Genomic DNA, 27,439 nt, shown 5'->3' with positions numbered 1-27,439 from the left:
TTTTATTACGGTGTGATCACTTTTGACTCATTCAAATAATTTAGGAATTAGAGTTGTTTGTTTTTTCTTAAAGGAAAAATCATCAGCCCTGAGCTTGAGTGGTCTGATCGTTGCTTTGTTGTGATGGCAGCCACTCCAGCAGCTCCCGTGTTATTTTCGATTGTTCTCGATTGTTCTCAGCTCAGGGATGCTGCTGGAAATGTGAATTTCCCTTCGGGGATGAACAAAGTATCTATCTATCTATCTATCTATCTATCTATGTGTCAGTCAGACAAGTGTTCTCTGTCTTACTCTGATCATCATTTGTGATGATTTCAGCCGATTCAGCATTCTCACTATCTGACTTTGAGTCACCTTCTCGCTGTTCCTCACCTCCACTCTCCAATGCAATTTGTGTAATGTCAGAAAATGGCTCTTGCCCATGAAATCCTTCTTTTATGACTTGTGGGTCCTCCTCGTTTGCAGATGTTAAGGAGGACTCGTCAATATCAGATGAGCCCACATCAATCCATTTATCACTTATGGCATCTCCGGAGACCTTCTGAGATGAGTTATCCTCGTTTTCAGTTGTAGTGTTCAGGTCTGAAGAGGTAAAAAGGGACTGAGGTAGATTGGAAGGAGTGGATACGCCAGTTTTTGCATGAGACTCTTCATCACGAGTTGTCTCTTTGTTAGACCCTAAAAGCAGACATTTTCGCAAATTAAAGTCAGTCTAACAGCTAAACGATCACACCTAATTTGGATTGACTTTACCATTTAATGCGTTGTGCTTTTCTTCGTCGCCGTGAACAGGATCAGTCCACTCACTTGGGAGCAGAGGACGCAGCTTCTGATCGGATGGAAGCGTAGATACTCCACCCAAGAAGTATGTGGTCTCGTCACTCTGACTTGACCCTGCGTCGTGTAGGGACAAAAGAACGGGAGTTACGGTGCCTACAGAAAGTACTGTCCCCAGCCAAGTATCTTTTGACAAATTGCCACATTTCGGTCTTCAGAATTATAGCTAAAATATTTTCTAGAAATCCACATCATGAGTGACAGATGTAAACTGGATCCAAATATTTCCAACATATTATATAATATTTACGACGGAAAAACTGAAAAGTAGGTGTCGTAAAAATATTGGCCCTCTGTTCTCTCAGCTCAGCCAACTGACTACAGAAGTTCCCTGATGACTTCTGAATGATCCAATGTCGAACTAAATGACTAGGAATGACAAAGTGCACCTGTGTGTCATTACATCTCAGTTTAAATACAACGGCTTTGTGATGGGCTGATAGGTCTGTGAAAGGATACAGACAGCATAATGAAGATCAAAGAAAGCCGGGATAAAGTTGAGGGAAAGTACAAAGCAAGAATGGTTTACAAGTGTCATGTCCTGCACGGTCGTCATGGCACCCAGCTCGTCCCGCCCCTTGACACCGGCTGAGACAGATTGACTTGATTGCGTGTGGGATACTTAAGCGCTCCTTTTAGGGCTGCCCGTTGCCAGACCATTGCTTCACTATGAGGAAAACCTGTTCATGCCTGTTTGTTCTGAGTAAATGCCTTGTTTGTAATTTTGATTGCCTTTAAGCCTGTTTTGTTTTGTCTTTGGTCCCTGTGTGTTGGACAACTTTTATTTTCCAATTAAAAGTGACAGATCGTCTTCGCATTTGAGTTCACACTTTCTGCTTCCTGGCCCGTTCCCTGACAACAAGTAGATTTCACAACAGTTACACATCTCCCGGAGCACTGTGTGAGCAATAATACAAAATTGGAGAGAACATAAAACAACTTCAAACCTGTCCCTCTAAACCTTTGGTCCCTCTAATCAGAGATGCAACCAAGAGGCCCATGATCACATTATAATAATACTAAAAATAATACATTCTTCTTCAAAGCATCTTTTAAGACATCCTCGGTCACTGTACACAAAATACTAAACAATAAAAAAATAATAAAAAAATAATAAAACAAGCAAATAATGAATAAATCAAAGAAGAGTTAAAAAGGGGGTGGTATGTATTTTTAGAGATGTGCATAACTGAAACAGACACACCTTAAAAGACTCGTGGCTGTGATCACTGCAAAACGAGGATGTACAAAGTATTAACTCAAAGGGGGGCAATATTTTTGCAATCCTACTTTTCATTTTTGTATTTGTTTGTACAATATAAAATGTGAAAATGATTGTTAAATTCCTTAGCAAATATTTTGAGTTTTTTATCTATAAGTTTGAAGCCTAAAACATGGCAAAAAGCTCTTGGGGGGGGGGGGCAATGCTTTTGCAATGCAGTTGTAGATTACCAAATTTTATGGACTATAAGGCGCAGCTAAAACCCCAAATTGAAAATTTGAATGTGCGTCTTATAACCGGGTGTACTTTATATACAAAATGTGGTGGATACTATTGGAAATGTACACAGTATTTATGTGTGTGCGTTGCTACACAAGGTTTCACGGTATGTTACCATGTTTATATGATGATCGATCAAATGAATAACATTGCTGACCAAAATCGCAAAACATTGTATGGAACAGGATTTAAAACCAGGTTGCGGTGGCAAGCTCGCCGTGTCTTACCCACTACATCAGCAGAAGCACAGGTGACATATGAAAAGGCATTAGAGTTAATCTCATTATCACACTATTTGTATATTGCCAAATACGAATGTTAAAAATTTGTGGAAACAAAGTGTCCTGAAAGACATAAATAATAACAAAGTCCGATTCATCATCAGATACACTAACAAGTTGTTTCCTTAATCGGGCTTTTTTGCGTATATTTATATCTTTCAGGACAATTTTCTGGTTTCTCCATTCTCTAACTTCCATTTCTTAGTTAGGACTAGTGTGATAATGAGATAAAATCAAATGCATTTCCACATGTCAGATCACTAGTGGTGTTCTCACCGCCGTGGCCCAGGTTCGATTCTCATTGCATACAAATGTTTTGCAGTTATTATCAACAGTAATTGCATGCATATATACCATTAAGTATAATAAATGTGCAATGTTACACACTAATCAATCTGCTAGCTCTTAGTGTAACCTTTATTCCATGCGCATTATAGTCCAATCCTCCTTTTATCTAAAAATTATATGTCAAAAGACTATTCTTTGGGTGTGCACCTTAGAACCCAGTGCGCCTTACAGTAAAGTCGTTTTATGGACTAGTGTTGAAGATTCCTACCTTCTGGTGTACTTTGTCGTCTTTTAAATATCCCTTTATTTGTGTTTTCAAAACATGCTGGGGGGAAAAAAGAGAGAAAATTACCATTTTTTTTTGCAGAAAGAATTTTGTGCACCAATTATACCAAAATGGAAGCAGAAAGCAGTCAATTAAAGGAACATTGTATATTATTCAGCGCCTCCTAAATGTGAAACAAATCTAAAAAAACAAATTGATTTAAACCACAAGTAATAATAAATGAATCGTTATATGAATGTGCTTTTTTAATTTACTTGAATGGTAATAAATTAGCATCAATTGAAACATAAGATGAGCTTCACCTAAAGGGAGTTGACATAATTGTCTGCCATCTTGCTTCTACAGGTACCCAAGAGCCTCAAAAAGGCTGGGCTAAAATAATAAGAAGTAAAACGGTTTGTTTGGGTCACTTTGACTCATGTAGTTTGTGATCTTCTTTGTGCTTTATATCACTCATTTTCAGTTGCACTACATCATACAGCGACATTTAGAAGTAAAATAACACACACTGTCTTTTCAAGAATAAAAACACCATTTTACCATTTTGTAAATGTTTTGGTTTTACCAAATATATATATATATATATATATATATATATATATATATATATATATATATATATATTAATATTATGTACACACACCGGTATATATTTTCCGATTTTTTGCTGATTGTATCCCTTATTTTTCAATTCTTTTAGTCTGTATCATATATTTAGACATCATTTTTCAATATTTCCTTGTTTTCTTGTTTATTTCCCTTTTCTGATTATATTTCGATTCTTCTCATTTTATTTTATGTTTTTAAAAAATATTAAATAGTACACTTAAAAAATAATATCCAGGAAACGGGGAAGCAATATTCAATAAAATAGTATCATACAGTAATACTGTATTTAAGTTGAAGTCACAGCCTCGCGCCAAATAACGTATAGAAAAATCAAATATATGTCCCAACTTTTTTGTACAATCTAGTTTGTTTTCAGGGTGTATTTGAACAGTTTTTAAAAACATATTTTAAATGTAATTCATACATTTTCAATATTTCCCAGCATTTTTATTTTTCAAAATCTATTTCCTTTTTCTAAACATGTTTCAGTGTCTGTTCTTTTAGCAATAATAAATAGGAATCATAAAAAAAATGTTCAGAAAATAGGGAAAGAATATTATATAAAACAGAAAGATAATATCCATATAAAAGTAACGTCCCCCCGTGCCCCCCTATAAGGAAATAAGAAAATTACAATCAATGTATGTTATTGATTGTTTTACCACATTTTTTTTTCCTGTATATTTTTAAAGAACAGATTTTGCATGTTATTTATAATATATACATTTTATTCTTTTGCTTAATATTTTCCCATTTCAGAATACTTTTTGTTCTCCTATTTATATTTTAGATTTAGATGAGAATCATGGAAAAAAAACATATTAAACATTTAGTAAAATCTAACATCATATCTAAAACAATCAAATAAAAACGAAAGCCTACCTAAAACATATTCAGGAAATGTTTTTCAAAGTATGCAACACACTTCTGTATTAATCAACTTTAAAAATGGGCGACTTCATGTACTCTCATTGTTTAAGTAGCTTTTGTCTTTTTTGTTTTTTTACCTGTACCCTGAAGTTTTCTGCGAAAGATGCAGCCTAATAAGACGAGCAAAATGATGAAAACAGCTAGAAGCACAGGAAGGATGATGGCGAGTAGAGCAGCAGATTTTTTGTCTGCAAAGAAATCCGCACAACTCTTTTGTGAATCCTTAAAGAGGCACTCACATGATGTTCAATGTGAATAAACCAGGTGTTAAATACCAAGGAAGCAGTCTTTTGCAGTAAATTCAGTCGTTTGATTGGTCAAAGGGTTGCTCACGTCGCAGCGGTAAACCCGATCGTCACGTTCATCCCTGAGGCTTATCGTTAAATTGGGACCTGGCTGCTTCTTTCCAGCCAAGATCCAAATGAACTTTACTAAACGGGGATGTTTGGATGAAGTTGAGCACATCAGCGTTGCGTGGTTAGCGTCGGACATTTCACAAGTGATGCTGGGTTTGGGTACTTTGTCTGGAAGCAAATACATGAAATAAAGCAAGCAACTTATATAATAAGATGAAACCGATCTCAAAATACAGTGGTACCACTTTATATGAGCAACCCTACACACGAGATTTTCGGTATGCGAGTTTGGTTGGCAACAACAATTTTGCCCGCGACACAACTGAAAATAGAGTTCGCGAGCAGTCCCAGAAGCTACCACTGGAGACCGCTTGTGACTGCTCACTCCCAGCATGGGCTCGCCCAGTTTTACCCATGCAAACTGCTACAGGCAAAAAAATGCATAAATGATTTGAAAATAGATACAAAAATATATGAAACGTAAAGCAGCAGAGTTTCTCAACTGGTGGACAAGGACCCAAAACTGAGTCACGGACCTGTTTTTTTAGTAAGTTCCGGGTCTTTGCCTTGGCAAACTAATGCTAAGAAAAAGAAAGAAAAAAAAACAGAGGGTCGATTACATTACCTAACAGTAGCCCTGCTTAATCTCTGCTAGCTGTTAAGTCAATTGGTGTCGTCCCGATTGTGTTTGAGAGGGACCACATCAAATTTTATTGTGATTTTGTTGGTTTTATTTCCTTTTTCTGCCCATCATAATGGGTCCCAGGAAAGTCCCAAGTTCGTAATAAGGGAAAGGTGGAAAACAGTGACAACGATTACATGTTTAGCTTTTCACCAGTGTATTCATATTATTAATGACATAATTAAATTGTTATGGATGTTTAAGTACACACTTTAATTAACATTTTCATTTCTTTTAGTATGTGGCGATTTTAAAGCTGTTTTAGGGTGTCGCTTATATGCGATGTAGGCTTATATGCGAGTATTTACGGTGCTTAAAGTCGTTTTGGTTTTGCTGGTTATTTTTATTTTATTTTTTATTGAAAAGGTGACAAAAATCTATGAGCTCTGCTTTAAACTTTAAATTTGAGAAGAGGATTTTTTTTCTTGAATTTGGTCACAACTTGTCATTAGGGTGCAACGATGGGTCCTGAAATCAGACCAGTTGAGAACCCCCAGCGAAAAAGCCTCTGGGTTTTCATTTTTGGGTAACATCATCAAGTTTTTCTTTCAAGAAAATTTTGAAAGCCCCAGGAGACGCAATCCCAATTGTGCGATGTAAAATGAACAAAACAGGCAAACTCTAAATTTTTAGAACGAAAGAGTTTTTCCACAGTGATTTTGAATTTAGTATCGTATTGTCACACGCACACCGCTAGATCATTTTTGAAGAGCAAAATGATGTCTGCTTCACACCAGAAAAAGACAGCAACCAGATGATGAAGTCTTTTAAAAGACTTTTAAAATCAAATTTAAGACCAAGTTGACCAAAAAACGAATGGAAAAAACAAAACACGCAAAGTTGCAAATAAAGTAAATCGGTGAGTTATAAAAAAAATGGGAACAGATAAATGTCACCAAATCTTCTTAGTTCAAATAAATCAAAATATTTTAATGTCGCCACATTTTCAAGACTTTCGAAAATTGAATTTAGGACATTTTAATGCCAATTAAATCCTTATTTTTGGGATAATGAATTTAATGCCTTTTAATACTTTTCAAGGATCCCTGGGAACCTGCGTATCTGGGTCAGATTAAGACGCTTTTCCATCTAATCCCTAATAACCCCTATAGGCAGGTAGGTGCCTTGCATGGCTGTCTCTGGCTATCGGTGTGTGAGTCTGTGTGTGAATGGGTAAAGTGTAAAGTACACTGTGAAGCGCTTTGGAGGTCTTCAGTGACTGAATAAAAGCGCTATACAAATGCAGTCCATTTATCAGTTTATCTACTGGTAACCATAAAAAACAGTACTATCTGTTTCATGTGGGGGAGCAAACCCCTACCCAAAAACAGCTTAGAGAGGGATGGGAGATGCAAGGCGGTACTTACCGAAGATACACCACAGGAAGTAATGCCCTGATGACCAAGGGATCCAGAAATCATGAACTTTAATTTTAAGTGTACAGTAAGTGCTCACATATCATCAAGAGTCTCCTGTTCTCATACCAGTCAAGCTCCACAAATTGCTCCCATTATTAAATATTGCAATTCCTACTTGTTAAGTAGTAATACACTTGAGAAAAACAACACGGCACCTATTCACTCAAAGCAAGACTGACTAAGTAGAACCCTGAGAATTTTTTTTTTGCCATTTATGATGACATCAGCTGTTAAGGGTGACCTATACGATCCGAATTATTTTTTAGGAATGAAAATTGGAAAGGACTTTAACAAGGTGAGACGGGTGTGGAGGAATTATTGTATTTACTTGTGTATAATAGGTAAAAAAAAATCGGTACAAAACTTTAGTTTGACTTTATCTCAGCTCAAACTAAGCATTGAAAATGACAAACATTAATAAATACATCCAGCCATGATTGAAATAATTTGTGGACGACAACTATGAACACAATAGCGCCATAAAGCTTTTAATGTATTTACTTAATGTCTTTTAAAGTCAAATTCATCATCAGATACATCAGAGTTGTTCCCTTCGTGGTGCTTTTTTTTGCATTTATATCTCCCGGATGAAATTTTGTTTTTTTCTTTTCTTTAAAATTTGTCTCTGGTATCGTGAAAAAATAGCGCGAAAATGACGTAAAATCATAAGTGTTTCACACAAAAATATTCAAACGCACCACATCAAACGCCCAGTTCACTTTGGAAAAACTCAAAACATTTTCTCCTTGGATCTTCCAGGGGTCCCCCTAAAGTTGAGATATTTTCATGCCTGATTTTTGTTTCCCATATGAAAATTGTTATAATCTGAATTTTAAAAAAAAAGGAACACGTAGAGGTTGAATGGTATGCGAGCTCTATCACTCTTCCTTGCAAACGTCCCACCTAACCCTAATCCATCCACTTCCTCCAAACACAAAACTTCATTAATAGACAATTCCCTCGGCAATTGCGAGAGTTGGGGCTGGAGCTGGCAGTTCTTAGCATGTAACTATAAGCTTGAAGCAGGGAGTAGTCTTTAGCATGTAGTCCTTAGCATGAAGTATTCAACAAGTAGTCGATAGCATATAGTCTTTTACATGAAGTTTTTAGCATGTAAAAATATTAAAACATCGGAGCTTTAGAAAACCAATGCAAAAGTGCCACAACGAGTAATGCTGAAGACAATATGATTACTTCTTAACAATGTGACAGTATATGTGAATTTAATCATGTGATTCCCATAAATATTTCTAGATTTTTCCCCCATATAACTTTTTAAAACAATTTGAAATGTTAAAAAAGGAACAAGTACAAGTTGACGGGTATACGATCCCTGTCACTCTTCCTTGCAACGTACCACCAAACCCTGACACATCCACTTCCTCCATACACAAAACTTCATAAATAGACAATTCCCTCGGCAATTTTGAGAGTTGGGGCTGGAGCTGGAGCTGTTGGCATGTAACTATAAGCTTGAAGCTGCATTTAGTCTTTAGCATGTAGTCGTTAGCATATAGTCTTTAGCAGGAAGTTTTTTGCATGTACAAAAATATTAAAACATACTGGAGCTTCAGAAGACCAATACAAAATTGCCACAACGAGTAACGCTAAAGACCATAGGATTACTTCTCAACAATCTGACAGTATATGTGAATTTAATGATGTGATTCCTATAAATAGTTCTAGATTCTTCCCCCATTTAACTTTTTGAATTTTTTGTTTAATGTTAAAAAAAGGAACACGTACAGGTTGACAGGTATGCGATCGCTGTCACTCTTCATTGCAAACGTCCCTCCAAACCCTTACCCATCCAGTTCCTCTATACGCAAAACTTCATTAAGACGATTGCCTCCGGTTAAAGTGCTCATAGTAAACTCGGTAATATAATCTTATTTATCATAATACAGTGTTGTAGAAAATAAACTTGCATTCGTAGAATATATTTGCATACATTTAGAAAGAAATGTAGAAAGACTTGCTTACAGTTGGGAGAAATGTTGTTTACATCTCGGGAAGGTCTCAGCGGACGAATTAGTATAAACAATCCTCCTTAACGGAGGACAACAGATAACGGCAAAGGGCAAGGTGACATAAACTGGCATGAACTTAAAAACACTTCCAAATAAGGACGGAACCCTGGGCATCTACGCCTTCAGGCGTGAAAATGGACGGGGCCAAACCGGGTACACGTGCTATGTTGAAAACTATAAAGACACACGCATATCTTTGATTCGCTGAGTCTCTTGTTGAAATTGTGTATCAATAAAAATAACTCCCTCTTATGTCATTTTGATTTCTGCATTTCTTTGAACACGTATGAGACAATTCAACAAATTGGTCTTATCTTCAACAACAGTATTCTTTGTATCTTTAATTACCATTTTAATGTGATTTTGAGGATCAGGAAAATATGTTTCAGAGCCTTTTGCATAACGTTGATGCTTTTGGGAGGTCGGGGACAGTCCAATTTGTTTTTAAATATTTCACATGGGGAAAATTTGCTCCTTACACTAGCACGATCCTGGAATGAAGAAAGCTTTTATAAGGGGGTACCACTGTACCATGCTTGTTATTTGTTTTTAAACATGTGATAAACTGACCAATAACCTCCCATTTATACTTTGATCGATGCACTTGCTTGTACACGTCCACTTCCAGTTCGTACTCTCCACTGTCTTCGTACGCGGCGTCTTTGATGGCCAGTTCTGCGGAGGCCCAGTCCAAGGTGAGCCTGTTCTCATACGGGGGGAAGACAAATTCCTCCATGCCGTCAAACAAAACCACTTTCTTGCGTTCGTGAGTCCAGAGAATTCCATCTGGTTGTCCAAAAATGGATGGCACCAAGTTTATCACTTGACCTTTGAGTGCATAGTTTGGACTCCGAGCACAAACTGGGAAAAGAAGTGAGGGAGAAATCACACTTACAAATAAGGGTAGACTAGAGTTAGATACCTTTTATTCTTGAATCCTTATCTTCAATTCTTCATTTGCCAAAAACATCGTTTTCTGCCTTCTAACTTTGGTTTTAGACATCCCTCAAGTCTCTATGACATGGGTGTGCAACTTTTTGTAGTTGGGAGCCACATTGGGTTCCAAACATGTGGCTGAGGGGCCAGTTCCGGAGACTTATCCAATTTCTTTTGTTCATGAATAGATATATTCATGATACATGTGATATTTCTTCATATTTGTCTTTCAATAGTATAGTTTTACACTCACAATTAAAGCAAGATCATATATTTGCTCCCTGTTGTAAGCAGCATATTGGATGTTTAGTTTTGTGGTATTAAGCAGTTATAATTTTGACGTTTTTCTGGAGTCGTATTTCCATTGTAGTTTTTTTTCCAGTATATCCGTAGTATTTAAGTAGTATTACTGTAGTTTGAGTTTAGCAGTATTTCTGGGGTAATATTTCTGTAGTAGAATTTTGTAGTATTTCAGTTGTAATATTTCTGTAGTAGTATTTTTGTATTATAGTATCACAGTAGTGGTATTTTTGTACAATTTGTATTACCGTATTTTCCGCACTATATGGCGCACCATGTTATAAGGCGCACCTTCAATGAATGATATATTTTAAAACTTATGCCATACATAAGACGCACCCCATTATAAGGCGCTATAAGTGCATGCTGGTTTAAGATCAGGTAATTGTGCAATTTTGTAATTGTAATCCTGTGCAGTCCTTCGAGACATTTTTGGGATTAAGGGCTATTTACGGTAAATAAATGTGACGACTTGACTACAGTAGAGAATGTAGTTACTTTATGCAACCTCTAGATGTTGCCACGCTCAAGGGAATGTCAACAAACCATTCAAAAAGGTCAAACTTTATTAACAAACAAGCTTTCCACAACTCCATTCACTCCCAAAATAAATAAACAGCCGTTTTATTATTTTCTCTGAGGTAAAGCATTTTCGTGACACATCTTTAACATCTTTGAACAACATCGACATATCATTTTATTTTTTGTCCATTTAGTCAACACGCAAAGAAAAAAACGTCTGATACTGTTATTTTAAATGAAACGTTAGTGCAATCGCAATAAAGTGACACTCGTAATGTGCAAAAACAACGAGTGCAAAGCAATAACATAATAACTGTAAAATGTAAAACGTAAACACACAAAAGAAAAACAAAGATCACTCTATAAGCTCCTCATCGACGAATCCCTCGAATTCTTCTTCTGCTGTGTTCGAATTGACCATATCTCAGTGAATGGGCCATCCAACACGTCCGGTGTTTTTGTGCCAGCGCTGTTGCCTTCATACGTATAGTTATCGTACTGACACTTCTGCTTGCCGCTCTTTGTTGAACAACCCACTGTTCAAGTGTCTCCTCTAACTCTGGCCATCTTGCTTTATTGCCACGGAAACTTTGTTGAGTTTTCCTTACTTGACGGAGCTTATCTTCATCCTTTCTCCACTTCCGTACCATCGATTCATTTAAGTTTAACTCTCTCGCTGCCGCTCTATTGCCGTGTTGTGCTGCGTGACTGATCGCTTTGAGTTTAAACTCGGCGTTGTACGCGTGTCTCTTAACAGGAGCCATTTTTTATACAAATGCACGTATGAAAGAGAATCTCGCTCGCTCTCTCTCTCTCTCGCTCTCTCTCTCTCTCTCTCTCAAACGTGACATTCTGAATAATTCTGCGTTTGTTTAAGGTAAATTGTGCTTTACATCTTCACCAGTCATAACCCTGGATTCAGACAAATACTGTATTTGTTGAATATGAATTAAGCAGTTTAATGGGGTAGCCATTTTGCCACTTAGTAAACAAATACAACACGAGCCCCGGCAACTACCAATCGTTTAATATTTCCCAGTATGCACAGCGCGAAAAATGGAGTCGGCGGCTGTTTCTCGTAGTTGCGAGACCTTGCGAATTTAATATTGAGCCATATATAAGGCGCACTGTGTTATAAGGCGCATGGTCAGCTTTTGAAAAAAAATAAGACTTTTAGGTGCGCCTTATAGTGCGGAAAATACGGTACTAATATAGTAGTATATGCAGTACTTGTTTTTTTTTTCAGAATGAAAGCTATATATATATATATATATATATATATGTATCCATCCATCTATTATCTGCACCGCTTATCCTTAGTAGGGTCGGGCTGGCTTTTTTTAGGCTGTTGTGATAGTGAACTATTGTACAATTACTGGACCCCATATGTATTATATATTAATGGAAGTACGAATACCTTAGCAAATGGTTAAAAACACTTTTAGCACCTAAAAAAGAGAAACACGATGTATACTTCATAACAATTACAAGACAAAAAAATATCAACAACAGAACTCACCTAAACTGTAAGTACCGAAGAAATACACCAGGAGACTTTGGTGGGCCATTAATAAACTCGACAAAAACATTGCCTTTTATGCAACTAATTCATTGTTACTTAATATTCACCCGACTTTGTGGTTACAAACAAAACACGAACATTAAGTTTAAACGCGAGATAAGATGTAAAACGTAAAACTGTCCTGCCCAGGTATTGCGACACCTGAATTTCAGTTGTGGTCCATTTTCACTGCAAGAGAAATAATCCAAACCATAGAAGCTCGAAATCGAGTTAAATACTTTAAAAAGGTTAGATGAAGACGTTGATATTTATATTATCAATAAAACATAATTTATTATCTACATACTAGTTGCTTGTAATTCTTGTGTGTACAAACTATTTTAATTTGAAGAGTCGTTAAATAAGTTGCGTCACAAAGCTAGCTGGTAGTTTGGGAGAATTTGTTGTAAAGGGGAAAAACATGTTGGCTCGGTGAAAATTCATTATTATGTATTGAACTACATGATATTTAGTTTAATAAAGTTGATATTTATCTCATTTAAAGCAATTTATTTACATACCTTCCCCCCTTCTCCATGGCACAAAATGGTTCAACACTGCTTTCTACTGACAATCAAATGTTATTACAGTTTAGTCTCTGGATATCATGCATACGTGTTTGTGTTACCGTGTATTATTTTGAATTATTTAAAAACAAGAATTTCGAGTAACTGTAAAATCCAAGACACTTTGTAATTGGAAGTCGATAAATTAGTAATATTGGTGTCTGTATGTTTGTGTTTTTTGTAACGCTGTCCCTTTAAGCGCCCCAAGAAATGTATGGTGGGAGATTGAGTCCTAGAGAAGAAGGAAGAAAGGAAAACAACCGATCCGGTTATTCAATAAAATATTTTTCCCAAAACAATGTTGAAAGTGATTCTTCTGAGTAATTTCAAAGGGGCAATATTGTCACTGTCAGTGGACCTGCGACTTAAGAGGTTGCTTGGGGCCCCGCAACCACTATGAGGCCTCCAAGAGCAGGTTAACTTTGTATCTACAACAAAATTTACTTCTACAGAAATACAACAAAAATTCTACAATACTAAATTTCAAATACAGTTCTTGAGGACCAGGCCCTCATAGATTGTTTTGCTTTCAAAAGCAAAAATGTACGATAGAAATACTACAGAAATACTACTACAGTAATGCTATCACACAAAATACCACTACTGAAATATTACCCAGAAATATTACAAAAATACAACCCAGTAACACGACAAAAATATAACTATGGAATAACTAACACATCTGCTTTGGAAATACATAAAACATACTTCTTCAGAAATACTACAAAAGTACCACCACGTAATACACTACTAGAGACATTCAGGGTGGGTAGGGTTACTTTAACTGGATTACTTTCAATTACTTTTGGATTACTGCAATACCAAATATGCTGATAAAAGACAAAATAAACTAAATATGAATAAAATGATGACTCACAACACGTCGTAAGCTTTTTCTCCTGTCTTTGATCTCTTTGATCTCCGGCAAAACTAACATAAAATGCGACAGAAACAAAATAAAAATGAATCCAAACATTTTGCCAACATCATTTTTGCCGTTCCATGTATTCCGTTACTCCCCAAGCCTACACAAAATTTAGTAATTTTATTCATATTTAGTTTCTTTTGTCTTTCATTAGCATATTTGTTATTGGAGTAATCCAAAAGTAATTGAAAGTAATCAAGTTAAAGTAACCCTACCCAACCCTGGAAATATTACTACAGAAATACTACTACAGAAGTATCACAACAGCAATACTGAAAACATACAACTACAGTCTCATCTCTTCCCATTAGCCGTACCGCTTATCCTCATTAGGGTCGCGTGATACTACAAAAATTTTACCATGGAAATTCGACAAAATACTACAAAAATAAAACTACAATAATACTGTACTACAAAATACTACAGAAATATGGCAGATATACAAAAAAAATCCACTTTGGAAATACAAAAGAAATAGTTCAAAAAAACTAAAATAAAATAATAGTAGAGTAGTACTACAAAAATACTAGAATACTAAAACAATTTCAACAAAATCTACCATAGAAATACAACAAAAATAATACTAGATTAATACTACAAAAATACTACAGGTGTGAAACAAAAAGGATGCTGTCAAAATGCAACAAAAATGCTCCAGAAATACTTAAAAAAATACCACTATGGAAATCACACTGCAGAAATACTACAAAAATAAAACAATAATAACAGTTTTAGTACAAAAAAAGGGAAAAAAACAGACTCCAGAAATACATTAAAAAAATACAACTACACTAATACTTTAAAAGAAAATATCAAATGAAGTGCTTAAAACCAGGACCTAATAAATGATTTTGCTTTAATTGTGATCGTTTTAAAACCAATTTGATGAAACTAATCCATTTCAAAAGAAATATAACATGGAAATATTTGCTTGTATATTTATTCATAAATGAAAAAAATTGGATGGATCTCCAGGATGAGCCCGTTGGCCAAATTTTGGAACCCAGTGCGGCCCCAGACTCCAAAAAGTTGCCCACCCCCTGAGTAGAGCATAGAATAAGTTCTTGTAGGTATGCAAATGATCAAATAATAGGGGGTCGCCAAATTTAATCTGCGTTTGGCCCAGGTAATCTTGGTAATATTTGATTTTATGGAGTGGTTCACTTTAGATCATGGCTTAAAATGCTCGGACAAAAAATGTGCAGTGTTATCTGCAGGATATAAAGGGCAAAAATCAATAATATGCTACCCTCTACTGATATAAATATGTCATTACAGTTTATTTTGTGCATAGCATAGGTTTCAATTATTGGTAAATCGTCTGCATTTATATAGGACTTTTCAAGTCACTGACGACCTCCCAAAGTTCTTTACAATTAGCTTCATTACCCAGAAATACTACAAAAATACAACTCAGTAACACGACAAAAATATTACTATGGAAATACTAAAACATCTGCTTCGGAAATACATAAAACATACTTCTTCAGAAATACTACAAAAATACCACCACATAATACAAACACTACTAGAGAAATATTACTACAGAAAAACTACTACAGAAGTATCACAACAGAAATACTGAAAACATACAACTACAGCAATACTACAAAATACTACAGAAATACGACAGACATACAAAAAAATTCAACTTTGGAAATACAAAAAAAGTAGTTCAAAATTACTAAAAAAATAATACTACAGTAGTACTACAAAAATACAAGAATCATGAAACAATTGCAAGACTACTGTAATACTACAAAACTACTACAGATATGTAACAGAGTTGAAATTTGATTGTTTTGTGTTTTTTTTTAATTGAAAAAAATACATCATAGACATTATAGAACCTTTTTCACAGACGCCAGGGTAGCTGGAAGTCAGGACCTGAGATTTTCAAAAACAATTGTTAGCAAGACATCACTTTCAAGAACCAAATCTTCTCTTTTCTTCGTTTTGACTCCATCTGAGGGCGGTGTGATTCACAATGGACGGAAAACCTAAAATTAGACAAATTTTGGCCGGGTTTTTTTCCCTCCCAGGAAAATTCCTTGCTGTTTTAGACGATTGGAAATCTTGATGACTACACAGAGCAAGAATGGGACAAATATTTAACATAAAGCTCCACATTGATATCGCAGAATAAATTAAATCATTCCTCTGATCTCAACTGTGGACTGTTGAAGGTTGAGGAACAAGTTATACCCATAGATTTGGGATCCCACAAATTAAAGAACTTCAGAACAGTGTTTTCCTTGATTATTTGATGAACCTTTTAGTGATTTATTTGAATTACCACAAAAATGTCAAGTGTATTATTGTAAAGCTTGAAATTCTTACACGAAAACAGATTTAGATTAATTCCTAAAACCAGTTGGTGCGCATATAAATACATTTTGCGACTAATAATATGTTCATTGACCGAAATCAGTCAAGATGAACAATCACTACACTGATATAGAAATAAAACAGGGCTATTAAACAAAAACCAAACTGAGAATTTTGCATTTAACATCCTTAACCAAGTTCGAGTGTTCTTGTTTTTTAATTTATGTTAAATGTATTTTATTGTCTTGTCCGTTGTGCATTTATTTTGCTGACCTTTGTTCAAATTTATTTTGACTCTGGTGTTTGTAATTAATTAGTCTTTTGGTAATTTTTAGCACTCATCAAACCTGAAACTAGTTAAGTGGCTTTTCTTCCCTCGGGCTAAAAGCATTGGTGCTACATTTGCAAGAATACTGCTTTTTGGGACACCGCTTTTTAGGGGCTGACTATATGATGTGTTGTTATCACGTGATAGTGCTTCAAACGTTGTCAATAAAATGCCCTGATCACCGGAAAATCGCTGAGGTAGTGTCAGTGCTTGGTCTTGCTTTCTCACGCATTGTTAAAATCAAGCCCAAGAGTCTGTTGTCTTTGTCAGTTTGGAACGATCAAAACAGGCCTTTCTCTAACAAACCATAGTGTGTCGATTCAATGACAATAATACAAAGCAGGGAGAAGCCAGTCAACAGTGCTCGATGGACAACATATCTTAAAAGCTCGTTTTCCATTAGTCCACCGGGCAGATTATCATCAGGCTTTTGCAGATCTTACTGATGAGCTGATCATATAATTTAGGTGATGAATGAGACACACATTCAAAATTGTCAAATATGAGAAAAAAGGATCCAGTGAGATTAGAATTCATTTATTATTGTCACAGGCTGGGTAAAAGTCATTTGCCAGAGTTGTGCAAAATATGTTGATGAAGAGTTCCTTGGAATGTTTTGTTATGATTGTCTAGTCAAAATGTTCTGTATGGAAAAAGAGAAGTTAATTTACATTTTGGGTGAAAAAGAGCTCGAGAATTTGACATAATGATCATTGCTTGACAAAGGGAAAGTGTGAATAAGAAAAACGCATGTAAACATTTGTGGCGTGTGAAAAAAATCGAATCATTCGCGCGTTTTTGTGCTGTTTCGTAATAAATACCTTGGTGTATAGACTGAAAGATGAATAAGATGACGAAAGCTAAGATCACATATACCACAACGATGATGAATATGTCGCGTCCTGTAACTGTTTGTCCTGCATGGATACAGAATTCAATCGTCTCATTAGACACTTCAAAGAAATAACAAATATACATTTTGCAGTATTACCTTGGAAGCAATCGCTGGCTCTAAAGGAGGCCGATTCATTTGTCAGAGGGTTGCTCACGACGCAACGGTAAATTTGAGAATCGTAGCGATCGATCAAGGTTATTGTTAGGTTCGGGCCTTGGTGTTTCTTTCCACCTGTGCTCCAAAAGAACTCCAACAAATGCTGATTTTTATAGTCTGTTGTGCACACAAGCGTCGCCTGGTTCGCACTAGTCATCACACAGGAAATGTTGGGTTTTGTTACTTTGTCTGCAAATAAACATACAATATTAATTGTTTCACAATATGTTTCTTCTCTATTGCTATGGATGGAATAAACAAGGGTAGCAGAGAAGTAAATAGACCTTAATAGTAACCAATGATCAGTGTTTGGACTACCGCATTACAAAGGATCGCGTTCCTCCAACACATTTACTTTTATCGATAATCAATAATTTACGGCGCTATTAATACAATTTTGTAACTCCCGTCGTTTCTACATGATGCATTACAGCGTTATATTCGCCACCTATTTTATGCAGATCATGAATTGCATTGTCCAGTGACCCCCTCATTATACCTGTATCACTAATGTTTTCACATACAACCATGCAAGCCATGCAAGCTGTGTGTTGGGCATGTTTATTTTTACCAACCTAGCACACAACTGAATAGTTATGGCAGCGTGGTCTTAAGTACGAATATGATGAAATTCTCCTCGAAGAGATATTTTGTCTTCCAGATATACTCAAATCTAAGCCGAATGTAGAATTATAATAAAATGATGAAATTGCGGATAGGGTATGTCACATAACATCACTGGAAATTGCACCATAAGGCCAAACATGCATATAGAGCACATAAACAGTACCCGGAAATGGAAAGTCAGATCTTAGAGTTTGGAGCTCCGATACGAACTATATATGGACTGTCAAGAAGTGTTCAGTTGTAAGCTCTAAAAATTGCACAAGCCAAGAAAAATAAATAGTTTACTGTTTCCACAAGTTAGTGCACAAATTGTCTTCTATCTTCTATTTCCTTTATCATGTGTCTATTTCAAAGAAGTTTTAGGGGGTCAGCTTATATGCAAGTCTATCCGTCTATCTATCCGTCTATCCATCTATCTATCTATCTATCTATCTATCTATCTATCTATCTATCTATCTATCTATCTATCTATCTATCTATCTATCTATCTATCTATCTATCTATCTATCTATCTATCTATCTATCTATCTATCTATCTATCTATCTATCTATCTATCTATCTATCTATCTATCTATCTATCTATCTATCTATCTATCTATCTATCTATCTATCTATCTACCCTGGTCATATCCCTCGAGACAGCAAGACAAACATACAAAAACAAAAAAAATAAAAAAGGGAAAAAGTAGAAAAAAAATACACATAAAATTTTTTGGGACCATGCCCAACCCAAATGCCCAAACACCCAAACAAGTTAGGCACCTCGGCACCCAAGTCCGTCATGCTTTCGTCCCTCCAGATGAAACGGTACACACGAAAATGACCATTTCACTCGGGTCTGGGTGACACAACACACTCTTCAGTTCAACAGCGGGGCCCGACAGCTTTCACTGGTTTACCCCTGCCGCATCATACAGGTGCCCTGCCCATCCCTTGGAACACGTCTAAACATCCCACTATCCTTTTAAAACACCTCTCCACTCATTCCTATCACCAACAATATTTAGACCCATTTCCTGCAGTACACTTATAACACCATCCATCCACGTCAATCGCGGCCTTCCTCTTGGTCTCCTTTCATTTACTTCTGCTCTGTAGATCCTCTTCAACATTTGCTCCTCATCCATTCTCTCCATGTGTCCAAACCAGAGGTCAGCAACCTTTTCGGTGCGGAGTGCCACTTTCAAATGTCCTTGTAAATCTCGCAAAACATTTATTTAATATCCAACTGAGCTGTCATTTTACACCAGTCCAAATATACAACATGGATAGACATTTTAATCATATAACTCAGTGTTTTTCAACCCTTTTTGAACCAAGGTACACTTTTATTTACAAAAAAGTTCTGTGGCACACCGTCTGTCGAAAATGTTTGAAAATGAAGTTGTGTCAAATATTTCACTGTACTACCTCATAAGCAGATAATTAGTATATAAAAGGAAGAATATAATATTTAATATAAAAAAGAATGATGTGCTTTATTTTTTCATTTTTACAGTACAATCGTAAACAATTTAAGTTATTAAATGTAATGTGATACCTCAAGAGCAGATAATTAGTACATAAAAAGTATATAAAAAGTGCAAAAATACTGAATACATTTTTGGAAAGATACAATTCCAGCGGCACACTGGTATAAATGACCTGTTTATCTTCCACTATTCTTGTAACAATTACCGTATTTTCCGCACTATAAGGCGCACCTAAAAGCCTTTATTTTTTTCAAAAACTGACCATGCGCCTTATAATACAGTGCGCCTTATATATGGATCTATATTAGGTCGCAAAGTCTTGCAACTGAGGCAAGCAGCCACCGACTAGATTTTCCCCCGAAGGCGAAGTCGTCCGCGCTGTATGATGGGATACATATGCCGGCGTTTCATTTCCAAGCCAATGTGTCAATCATCATTAGAATCGATCACTATTGGCTAAAGTTATTCGGAGGTAAAGGAGGCGGATCCTTTTTATCATTTACAGGCTCGCATAGGCTAAAGGGGCAAAACAGAGCCTGCAATTGGCCGAAAAAGATGAATGTGAATAGCATGTTTGGTTGTCTACGGCATAGATAAAACACGTTTTACTATTCTGTATTAGTAAATATTTTACTCTCCTGGATTTACTACACTCACGGATATAAAAGGACCATGGTTGCACATTATTATTAAACTCAACAACTTCGGTGAGCTACTCCGGCTATATATTTTCCCAGTATCTTGTTTTAGAGTGATATCGATGTTTCTGTGATGGGTCTTTTTTAAATCAAACTCAATTCCAAGTGTTCATTGTCATATGCACAGTAAAGTTGCGAGCGAAAAAGAAAATAGAAACTAAGGAATGGTTGGCATTTCTTGAATCCCAAGACTTTAACCTTCCGAATGATATTTGGAACGATGCATTTGAGTGACATCGTAGGGACACCGCATCCGCACGTGTCTACGACACGTATTTGCTTCTTTGCAAGCTTTCGGGATGTTAAGGGGGTAATAAATTGGACTGAACTATCTGACTGTTTTGTCGACGTTCACATTGTAGCGCCTTATAATCCGGTGCGCCTTATGTATGGAAGATATAGGACCAAAAATCTTTTTGGGGGGGTGCACCCTATAACCCGGTGCGCCCTATAGTGCGGAAAATGCGGTAACTAAAATATGAATGTGAACAACATGTGGAAAGGCCTGTAGCCATTCTGACTTCAACTTTTTAACACAACAATTAACCAGAATCAACCCTTCTTCATCAAATATAAACTACAACCAAAAAAAACAAGTAATATGGTCAGCTACTATACAATTCATCAATGATATCTTGTTGCAGAAAATATCAAAACTTGAAATAACAGCAGCAATGCAGATGGCGAGCGCGCACACACACGCACACACACGCTGGAGAGAGCGCGATCTTTTTGCTTCAGGAGGCGTGTTATGGCGAGAAATGCACCCTTGCCGAAATTTGCATCCCGTAGCGGGAGCGCGCACACGTCACTCCCGCTACTATAACCACTTTTACCTCGTTTTATCTCACTTTTATATCACTTTCGGGAATGTAATGGCGAACATTTAACAAAAACCACTTTGTCTGCATTTGTTGGGAATGTAATACAACTTAAACCATGAATGCAATCGAACGGTAATGCACACCGTATATAGATCACTTTTGAGCATGTAACGTGTTTATTTAGCCTTTTTCTACTCAAATCGCTCTTATTGAAACTGTTATGCACTCTACCATAAAGCTTATTATGCTGAAATGAACTGTTAAATCATCAACAGATAAACGGGAGACGAACGTGTTTGATTTCTTCTCATCGACAAACGAGAGGTAAGACGTCAATAATTGTATTTTGTATTTTATTTGTGCAAACAGATCTTCCTCTGCCTAACATTGGCACAGCAACTGTGTCATTTATTTCTAATAGAAATGATCCAATGTCATGGGATGCAAATTTCGGCAGGGGTGCATTTCTCGGCATAACACCGGGCAAACTCACACAGAAATACCTACGTAAAGCCTAACGTAAATCCTTTACATGACATGGCGCGCAACTGAAGATGTCTAAATTTCAGGTAAATGCGCTTTTAAAAATATAAAAAACAATCGTTATTTGGCCTTGCGCTCGCGTGCCACTGGTTAACCCACTGGTTAACCAGTGGCACGCATGCCAGCAGTTGCCGACCCCTGGTCCAAACCAACTGAGTACTCTCTTATCCACATGCTTGCTCAGTTCCACTACAACTCCAGTTCTGTCTCATTTCTCAATCTATCCAATCTTGTCACTCCTAACATAGTCCTCAATCACTTCATCCTAAAAAAATTGTATTTCCTTCTCAAATCTGCATTCAGGCCCTAAGTCTCTGCACCTTACAACACAGTCAGCACAATCACACTCTCATACAGTCCCCTCTTAACATCCATACTCATACTCTTGTTGCTCATCACTCTCCTCAGGGCTCCCAAAACCTTGCTTCCTTGTTTCTCTGCAATACCTCGCACTTCATTCCACCAACTGCAGCCGCATCACAACCCAAGTACCTAAAGCTTTCAACCTTTTCCAGCACCTGTTCATGCAACCTTATTTCCAACATCATGCCAACTCCATCACGTGAACACTTCATCACCTTATTCTTCCCAACATTCACACATAACTTACGCCTATCACACTTTCTTCCAAACTCCATTACCAACCTTCTCAATGTTTCCTCAGAATCAGCCACCAGCGCTGTGTCATCTGCAAACAACAACTGACTTACCTGCCACACTGTTCCACTGTTATTCATCATCTCTACACCTCTGCCAAATACTCTTGCATTCACCTCTCTCACCACACCATCCATGTACACATTAAACAGCCATGGTGATATCATACACCCGTCTCACACCAGTCAACACAGGGAGCCACTTACTTGTCTCACTCCCTACTTTTACACATGCTCTGCTGTTCACGAAAAAAAAAAAACGCTTCAATGCTTCCAACAACTTTCAACCCACTCCATAGATTACCATCACCTGCCACAACCCCTCTCTATCGGCCCTGTCATACGCCTTTTCCAAATCCATGAAAGCCAAACAAACATCCTTGCCTTTTGCAAAATATTTTTCACACACCTGTCGTACTGCAAACACCTGATCCACACATCCTCTTCCTTTCCTGAAACCACTCTGCTCCTCCATCACTACCTCATCCGTTCTTCCTCTCACTTTCTTAACTCTCTTAACCAAAAATCATTGAGGCTATTGTAAGCACAGAATTGACGATAAACGTGTGCTGAATTTAGGCCTTTTTTGTACGTTGTTTTTACAATACACCATACCAGCAGGGAAAAAAAACGTCTTGGTCTGTAACCAGAAATGCAGAAGGACATCTTTAAATGGTGTGAGGCCCAGAGACAATTGGATGTGCAGTGTCTCGGCTAAAAAATTGTTTGCAGCCACCCAAGATTGATAAGCGAATAAAAGTGAATGGATCACCACTTCCAGTTGTCTTTGTACATGTTTTTTATTATTTATTTAATTATGTGGCTATTTTTGACCTGTTTTAGGGGTTGGCTTCAATATGAGTATATACAGTAATTGGTAACTAGATAGCTACTTTCAGAATAACGCGTTACTTTTTGGTGTCAGTAATCTGGGGGGTAACTCAATTACTTTTTAAATTAAGTAACTACTAACTGTAACTAATACCAGTTCTTTGGTAACACGTCCATAATACTATTACCCCAATGCTGTAAAACAAATACCTGTAAAATAGTCTGGACTGAATATGGAAACTTTAAGATCAATAATGTGAGGTCCTTTCTCAGGGTTTTTCTTTTTCCTCATGCTGGGGTTTTGAGTTGTTCCTTGTCCGCATGTTGGTTTAAGATCAGGTAATTGTGTCATTGTAATCCTGTGCAGTCCTTTGAGACATTTTTGTGATTAAGGGCTATATGAATAAATGTGACATGACTTGACTTGAATCACATTTAACAGGTTAATAAAATAATTTTCACTAAACCAAATTGATGACAAACTTTTTTGGCTTGATCCCAGCTCAGTTGGAAAATTAAACTTACCTATAACCACAATGCTGAACTTTAAGTGATGATTGTTGATGGTCGACCGTAAATCATAATCTCCACCGTCTCCATATGTGGCATTTTTGATGGTGAGTTCTGCTGAGTTGGGGTCCAGAGTGACCCGGTTTTTGTATTCAGGGAATATTAACTCCCCCACATAATCAAACAAGACCACGGGTTTGCCATCATGTAACCACACAATGTAATCAGGTTGTTCCCAAAAAGGTGGCGCCAAGTGTATCTCATGACCTCTGAGTACAAATTCCGGAACCTGTTCGGAATCTGTAAAGAAAGAGCCTGGGTAGACAAGCATAGACAAAGATTTTAAAGAAGATTTTTTTATATTATCCGCTTAACATTCCAACGGGCTGTCAGACTGCTGATGAAAAATGTCCTGTCATCATAATGTCACATCACAATCAGTCTGAAACTATAAAGCAGGTCAAACTCACCCAAAACTCTTACAATATTCCTCACCAACATAGTATTTTTATTTCAGGGAATCCAATCATGTAAAATATTTACTCCAAAACACACAAAAATGTTGACCGATGAAAAAAAAATCCGTCTAAAAGCATTCTTGCATCCTTTGACGATCTTTGTTGTAATCCATTCAAATCTCCTCCAAGTTGTTTTACGTCTAGATATCGGATCATGTCACCATTCATATTAGCGACTATCATATAGTTAGATAGCAAATTAGCAATTATGAATATAGTATTTAATAGTTCCCGAAAGAAAAGGGGAATTCTACTTCACCCATGCACTTCGCAAACGCATCTCTATGAGGCGGCTCTTGGAAGTGAACGAAGGGAGCCGGCTCCCCACCAACGAACAGCTGGTTCCCTTCAAGACACCTTTTTTCTCTTACGACTGGCCAATATGCAGTTGTTGATTTTAATTTGTTGAGCATTTAAAAAGGTTAAAATTATTTGGTATGTTCTTTTTTTGTTGTAAATTTATGAATATTTGAATTGTATTTTCGGTGTTTTACAGTGTTAATGTGAGGGTATGCTTCTTTCTTCCTGTAGCTCTCTTTTTTCCTTTTGTCATTGTATTTTTCCTTTTGTTTCTTTTTTCCCATTGTTTTTCTTTATTCAATTTGTTAAACTCACTTAATATTGTTCACTGCTGACCGTTGTTTTATAATATTGCTTACTGTTTATTTTTGTTGCACTTCAAGTGCAGGAAAAACCTGTTGCAATAAATATTACAAGATTTGTAACACAACTACAGTATGTTTCTGTTCTTTTCTATTCAACTGACTCAAAAACTGCTCATAAAATATTAAATCATTTGACATACATACACTGGTATTGGGAGAAATTGTTACTTTCCCTGATAACTGGTTACTTTTGCGATGGAGTAATTATTTTACTGATTCAGTTACTTTTCGGAGGAAGTTGTGAGTTACTATAGCTAATTACTTTTTTAAAAGTAACGTGCCCAACACTGCCCGCCAGTAATGTTGATTCCAGTACAAAATAAATTTGGCATAAGTCATCATTGCAGCCTCTGTCAAGCTCCCTTAGTGGCCGTGCATGTACGTGCAATTCTTAGAAGCGCTCGAATAAACTTTTTGGGGGTTTGGGTTAGTGTTTGGACTGTAGTTGAGACAGGCATTTTCTTACCTTTGTCATTTTCACGCTACACTAACAAAAAACTGTGACGATGAGTTTAAAATGAACGCCCCGTCCTCCCCTTTTTTTAATGTGTTTTGCAGCTGGAACTCCTTAGCTAAAATAAGGTAAAAGCAGATAGGGGCGGTGAAAAAGACAAATTGTCGATGCTCTTCAAACTCAGTTGGGCATTGTTAAAACATACTTAACAGTGAAAAGGTTTCACTTTTTAAAAGCTTCTCAATAACTAAACTAGTATTTAACATTTTTTTAAGAACAGATACCTACTATGACACCCAAAGAGGCTATATAATATACATTAATTATGTGTCTCCCAAAAATGTTTTTTTCTATCTGTTCACCTTTCGTTTCACGTATTACATTTCTAAAAAAGGTAAAAAGGAGTCTGCTAAAGCAAAAAAATAGTAATAATAATAAAAATTCCAACAAATGGCAAACACTAACTTTCAACTAACTGACTTTATAAAATGAGAATAAAATCAGCAGTAGGATTATTATCATTGTTACTTTAAATAATTTTTAATAGTAAATTTAGAAAAAAAAATATTTCACTTAATTATTACTTAGTTTTTCCAATGGACTTTTTTTTCATAACATAAAACATCCACCCATCGATTATCTGCACCCTTTATCCTCAGTAGAGTCATTGGGGGTGCTTGAGCCCATCCCAGCTATCTTTGGGCAGTGGGCAGGGGACACTCTGAATTGGTGGTCAGCCAGTTGCAGGGCACACAGAGACAGACAACTCCCTCACTCAGTCACACCTAGGGACAATTTTGACCATCCAATTAACCTCACAAGCATGTTTTTAGAATGCGGGAGGAAGCCGGAGTGCCCGGAGTAAAACCACGCAAGCATGGGGAGAACATGCAAACTCCACACAGGAAGGTTCAAACTCAGGACCTGAGATCTGTGCCACAGCCACTCAGCCGCTGTCCTGCCTAACATAGAACATTAAATTCAAATTAGTAATACGTCATATGTTTAAAATCCTACTTTTTAATGTAATTAATGTATTTTATTTATAAATTTTCACAATTAGATTCCAGTTAAGGGGTACTCGCCTGATAAAAATAAACAAATACGTCGCAAAGGGTTCATTACCTAAAAAAAGGGTATGACTGCATTCCTACAACATCTAATGTACCTTCCCTAAAGATCTAGGTATGTTGGAGCTAGACCAAACCCACAAGATTGTCATCTGTGAAAGGTTTGTAACAACACACCTTCTTTCATTTATGAAGTAAAAATAAATCATATCTTAATCCTTTTACAATATTTGGGAATTTAACATTTATTTGTTGAGGCACTATGCTAATAAGTTGGCATTTATTTAATTTGCTTCCTTTGTTTTATCTGCAAAATATCCGGCTCAAATATCCCAGTTTTAAGAATTTAAATAACTTAACGTAAAAAACTGATGAGTAGGCATATTAAAATTAACCTAATATCTTGATTCAAATAAATCAGAACAACAAAGATGTTTATGTTTATGAGGTTAAAAGCTTCGACAGAAAGTAAATGTAATAAATGAACGATTTTTGACATTGCAAGAGCATTGCAAGGTACCTCAAAGAAACAGGACAATAATGAAAGGCTTTTCACACTTACAAATAAATATATAACTGTCCATTCTCCAACTCTACGAGTCGACAGGTATAATGAATTTTGCAAAGGCTGGAATATCACTTGAAATAAAGAAATCAAGACATTACCTACAAAAAAATGTAGATTTCCAAGAAAAAACAGCAGAAGCCATAAAGCCATTATAAAGGACTATCTTGCAACGTGTATATCTAAAGATGAACAGTTTTCTTACTTGTAAGCAATGTTTAAAGTGATTCCTGACGTCTCTTTTGAAGAGGTGGCGCAGGTAAAAGCTCG

The 27,439-nt window shown here is 36.4% G+C and overlaps 1 protein-coding gene across 1 annotated transcript; it reads right to left on the bottom strand.

Moving 5' to 3' along the window:
* Positions 1–256: 256 nt before the first annotated feature.
* Positions 257–27,439, bottom strand: LOC148353153 (uncharacterized). Its single transcript, XM_088353519.1, has 12 exons — positions 27,271–27,439; positions 23,913–24,212; positions 17,676–17,924; positions 17,467–17,601; positions 17,322–17,433; positions 12,496–12,551; positions 9,789–10,079; positions 5,008–5,256; positions 4,810–4,920; positions 3,176–3,232; positions 754–894; positions 257–678 (listed from the first exon to the last, which is right to left on the bottom strand). Exons 1-12 carry the CDS (start codon positions 27,320–27,322, stop codon positions 257–259), a joined length of 2,175 nt encoding a protein of 724 aa, XP_088209645.1. The 5' UTR covers positions 27,323–27,439.

This window comes from Urocampus carinirostris, chromosome 14 (genome assembly GCF_059441175.1).
Source record: "Urocampus carinirostris isolate Australia breed hairy pipefish chromosome 14, RoL_Ucar_1.0, whole genome shotgun sequence".
NCBI lineage: Eukaryota > Metazoa > Chordata > Actinopteri > Syngnathiformes > Syngnathidae > Urocampus > Urocampus carinirostris.
Note: the sequence above shows the minus strand (reverse complement) of the source record. Positions and strands in the feature narration are given on the sequence as shown.